The sequence below is a fragment of the Lactuca sativa genome, chromosome 7 (genome assembly GCF_002870075.4).
Source record: "Lactuca sativa cultivar Salinas chromosome 7, Lsat_Salinas_v11, whole genome shotgun sequence".
NCBI lineage: Eukaryota > Viridiplantae > Streptophyta > Magnoliopsida > Asterales > Asteraceae > Lactuca > Lactuca sativa.
Genome location: NC_056629.2, coordinates 29,287,328 through 29,292,856, shown reverse-complemented (window position 1 = coordinate 29,292,856; position 5,529 = coordinate 29,287,328). Strand labels below are relative to the sequence as shown.

At 32.6% G+C, this 5,529-nt stretch overlaps 1 protein-coding gene across 1 annotated transcript; it reads right to left on the bottom strand.

The window, feature by feature from the left end:
* Window positions 1–3,226: 3,226 nt before the first annotated feature.
* On the bottom strand, window positions 3,227–4,642 carry LOC111892695 (probable disease resistance protein At4g19060). Its single transcript, XM_023888750.2, has one exon. The coding sequence runs from the start codon at window positions 4,640–4,642 to the stop codon at window positions 3,227–3,229; it is 1,416 nt and encodes a 471-aa protein (XP_023744518.2).
* Window positions 4,643–5,529: the final 887 nt, after the last annotated feature.

Here is a 5,529-nt window from a genome sequence, read left to right as displayed (position 1 = left end):
ATACATGTGCCTATATACTTTGTTTATGCAAGCAAATTATTATTTTATGTGAAAATACAATAAGTCTAGTTTATAAAAATGTTATTTGACAATGTAACATATTGTTATAAATAAACTAGTTTAAACTTCTCATATACATGTTATAGTTATTTTATCGTGAAATAACTAGTCCACACAACAAATGCTACATGATACAAAAATATATGATTTTGTGTGAAGTTGTATGTCATAAAAAGCACGTCATAAAACTTTGTAGTATTTCAAAGGTTTAAGTTATTATTGTGCATGTATATTTATATGTTTAAATACATAAAGTTTATACATTTAGATATGTTCATTACATTGGAACGTACCTCTTTATAAAAGCGAGCACATTACACTTTTACATACATAACAAACATACTCGGCTTTTATACACTTCATATAATGGAATTCATTATGCCTAGTGACTTATCCACAAATAATTTATGGCGGATAGTTATTCACATACCTTCGTTAAGGGCTTTTTAGTGAGACTATATTTATTAGCTAAGTCTAAACACTTAGCATAGCCACACTACTATAACCATTAATCTTCGAAGCGAGATACGTATGTATAGATCTATACGGGGTTGACATCCTCACTTATGGTTGCTACCTACAACCTCGACTGATCAATTGAAGCAGGTGATAAGTGTCTACTATCGTTACTACAACGTACAATGAAGCGTTGTAAGGGTACATTCAGTCACATAGCTTGGTTATAAGACTCACTATAAACATTAACTAGAATCTCTCTCTCTCTCTCTCTCTCTCTCTCTCTCTCTATATATATATATATATATATATATATATATATATATATATATATATATATCTAACTATAAACCGTGGGCTTGGTTTCTTTCAAAACTATGTTAAGTATGGATTTACTTATATAAAGATACATTCTGACTTTCAAAGACTCTTTACAAACACGATTTTAATTATGGACTTACTTATACAAAGATACATTTTGGCTTTAAAATACTATTTACAAACACAATTTTAAGTGTTGTTAAACTTACAAAGAAAATAAATTTTAGAATTTTTAAAAGTATTACTATTGGTAGCAGAAAACCTGTAACTTTCATTAACCATGTGTTGACCCTCAAAAGTACATGTATTCTCAGGAAATCACTAAACAGACATTTAAGACGAAATTAATTACATGGAACCTAGTTTACTAGCTGTTGTATTATCTGCATATTTGTTAAGACATTTCATGTACTATTATTACTTGTAAGAAGCTTGTATTCAAAAGTGAAGATAGAATATGAATGCTGTGTTGTTTATTGTTGTAGTTATGCTATATATTCAGTTTACCTGTGATCCACGAACTTGGTCATATAGACCGGCGTGTTCCACCGCCTCGGCCGGGGGTGTGACATATTGGTGTCAGAGCTAAATTGGCTATATAGTACTCGTATCCTCAAAAGAGGAATACAACTATAGCAACAGGTTCCTAATAAAAGTATTATTAATTAATTACACTACTTATTGGCTAGTTGCGGTACGGCATAACTGGTTTGAAGGGTCTCTTGGGTTGCTGGATTTTAGAATGACTTAATTGCTAAAATGATCATGCCCTCCGGTGCTTCTTGTTTGGCACTCGTCTGTACTTGGTAGTCTTGGAGTACAAAACAAAAATTAATAATACTGCAAACGTCACCAACAATTATATATATATATATATATATATATATATATATATATATATATATATATATATATATATATATATATATATATCCTCTTACCCATGATGAGAACACGTTATAAAATTCTAACGTACCTTCAATTAAAACTACCAACTCAACCCTTTAGGCTAAACGCCTCCACTAAGGTTAGTACCATACATAAGTCATATCATAAATATATCTGGAACGCATGCCTATGTTATTTATGGTCGGGCCGGTGCATAACCAACCTTGAGCAATGAGTTTTGACATACAACGAGAACTTAACTATTCATAACTCTTTACGATATATATATATATATATATATATATATATATATATATATATATATATATATATATATATATATATATATATATATATATATATATATCCTTAAAAATCTATTTCCCCTTATAGGTTCAAATTCCCTCTCAATTCTCTCCCAAAAAAACGTTTAAATAAATGGATCAAAACAACTGCTTAAGATATAAACTTTTGCCATTTGACAAGAGTAGTCATTCGAATGTTTTTTTATAAAATAAATCCTAGTCCTTAGCTTTTACTTAAATCCTAAACAATCGACACTTTTATAGATCAAGTCCAACACTAGTTAGTAAGGTTAAGTTGAAGTTACATGCTTAAATCTCTAATTTTTTATAAGTAGACTCTACCTTTAAACTCTAAAACTTAATTACAACATTTGAAACAAACATTTTTAATTAATTATAATTATTTTATTTAAATCAAAAGTGATTTTATTTGTTACAATTTACACTTAAATGTCAAAACTTCTAACCTCAAATGTCAGATGTTATATTACTCTGATCCGACCCACCCCATCTTTCTAGTATTTATCCTATAATCAAGTATATATATATATATATATATATATATATATATATATATATATATATATATATATATATATATATATATATATATATATATATATATATATATATATATATATATATATTCATAAAAAAATCATAAAAAACGTAAACAAAATGTCTATTAATTCAATTTAAAATCGTGTCTTAAAACTTGGATCATTCAACTCGAAATCGAACGTTACAGATCACATGAATACTCATTGAACATCACAACTCAATTTATTCATCTCGATTTAGAAGTGTATCACGACAAACGTATTAATCCGTTTGTGAGCTTGTGATTTCTATTGTACAAGACCACAATAATTTTGCTTGTTTTTTGCTTAAGTTGTTCTTTTCGTTACTAATCATTGCAATTTGCATCCATAAAAAGTATTGTTGTAATATGTATCACACAAACAAAACCTTGCCAACATATGTGAAACTAATTCACTTGGATATAATTTTTCCATCTATGATTTTACAGTCATGCAAAACATAAATTGATAAAAAAAAAATAATAATAATTTATACATTAAGTAAATTATGTCATAATCTTATTTTCCTTTATCAAAAAAACAAACTTACAATAACAATAACAAGCTTATTTTGTTACAAAACCCAAACTTAACGACATTTTTTATTTCCAGTGCTTATGCCACCTGATCGGGTCCGATCGGAGGGAGACCATCCTTCTGCTTCGGATTTGGAAGAACAACGCCGTTGTCCTCACCGTCATGAACACCGCTGGCGCTGGCGCTGCCACCGGCGTCGACACCGCCGTTCAACTGTTCGCCACCACTTTCCGGAGCCTGTTTATTCTCATGACCACCGACGACGCTTGTTGGCGGTGGGGGTTTCTGCTTTAGCGGCAATGGCTCCCGAGCAATTTTAGCAAGCAATTTTGCAGCCAACGGTATTCCATCACACTTTTTTAGTATCTCCATTTTCAATTCTTCCAAATGCGCAGGGAATTCCCTCTCGTCTTCCTCATACCCAATCACCGTGTCTCGAAAAATCTGATCAATGATCTCTTTGGTGTGTGGCTTCAAATAAAGCAAACTTACATCTTTCCCAAGCATCCTTTTTAGTAATGCATCCGACCTGCTCGACGAAATGACTGTTCCACCACACCCTTTTGGCAACGCGTATGCCAACTCCTCACCCCATTTCATATTCGGGTCTTCCGTTCGAATCAATTTCAAGAAGAATTCGTCATCGTTCCAAGCATCATCGAGAACAATCAAATATCTTTTTCCAATCAGTTGTAGCCGGATAAGAAGAATCAGCTTCCGGAGTCCATGTTCATCACGTTCCTCTGCCACATTACTTATGACTTCATCTTTTATTCCGAGACATTTCAAGATCCTGACAACAATCTCTTTTCTGTAGTCATGGTTGTCTCTAGGTTGCTTGGATAAACAAACCCAGATCCTTGGACAGAAATGCTCCTTTACTAACTTCCGGCCAAAAATGTCCTGACAAAGAGTCGTTTTCCCAATTCCGGCGACTCCCACAACCCCAAAAACCTTATATGGAACATTAATGTTTCGCATGACAAGCTCCCTCTCCATGGCCATGACATTGTGTTCAAAACCATGAACTTTCCTGGGTCCATGCCTGGAGCTCCACCTGTAAACATCTTCTTTGTTTCTTTCAAAAGTGAAGTGTTTTGGGTCTTGATGACGAGTAACAGAGTATTCTGCATCACCTCTTGAACTGGATTCTTCACCTTTGAATTCCTTCATCATCTTCTTTAAGCTCTTCTTGATGTTCAGACATGCTTCACGATCTTCAACAGGAGCAAATGAGCTGTGTTTGTTGATGAGTTGCCATTCATTCAACAAATTGTTGAGGTAATAAAGATTCTCCCTTCTTGCACTCAACCAATCCCCGTTATAATCTGGATTTCTTGTACGCGTGAGGATGTCCTTCACATCATTAAAATCAGAATCTAATGAATAGTATCTAGTCACTAGATTTTGCTGATCGCCTATACGTAGAATGCCATGAGTGATTTTTTCGAGAAGATGTTGTTCAATATCATCATCCACAATCTCAGGAGCCATTTCTTTTTCACTCAAAACTATATTTTTTTTTTTGGGAAAAGATTGAAACTTGATTGGAGAAGGAAGGTGTTTTGAAGGGTTGAGATGCTTTTCTTGCTGAAAGAAAAGAAAAATTAACATTCTGATACCTTTTCTCCTCAAGAAAGTAATGCTTCAGATTCTGAATTACTTCACTTAGATTGCTCTGTTTTTACTAATAAGAATTTGTTCTCTGAATTGAAATTATGCATCTTGAATTCAGTAAAGAGTTGAAAAGATGTCTTCCTTATTAGTAACAGAACTTAATCTTGTAAGCTATATACTAATGTATTCTTGCTATTATACATATTTTCAATGTTGTGCAATCCAATTTTGATTTCATAATTAGCCCAAAAGTTCTCGTCCAAGTGAAAACTATTTTTAAAGTAAGATAATAATTAGTTCATTTGTAAAGTAAGAAATTATTTTAATTTCATAAATAGAATCAACACCTTGGACTAAGATTGTATCTTGTCTATGGAGTTGCATATCGGACCTACGATCAACTTTGGGAAAACCATAGATATCTAATCTCAATGCCATCAAAATTTTCCTTTATTTGATCTTTTGTACGATCGGTGGCTATATTTGTAAATGGAAATTACACAACTCAAACAATTGACAATGCCACCTTTGTCAAAAAGAAAGATTATTGCTTGTTGGATAATCGGATTATCTTGGGACAAGTTGCTAGTCTGAATCACGGGTTGGTCATCGACTCACAATCTTTGTACCGAGTCACACTCCATATCGAGTGAGTCATACTACCGAGTCGGCAATTTTCAGTTTGAAATGATTCGACTCAAGACTCATATGAGTTTCACAATTATGGTAGCTGCACCCTAACCTCCCCGTTTTTGGTTATACTA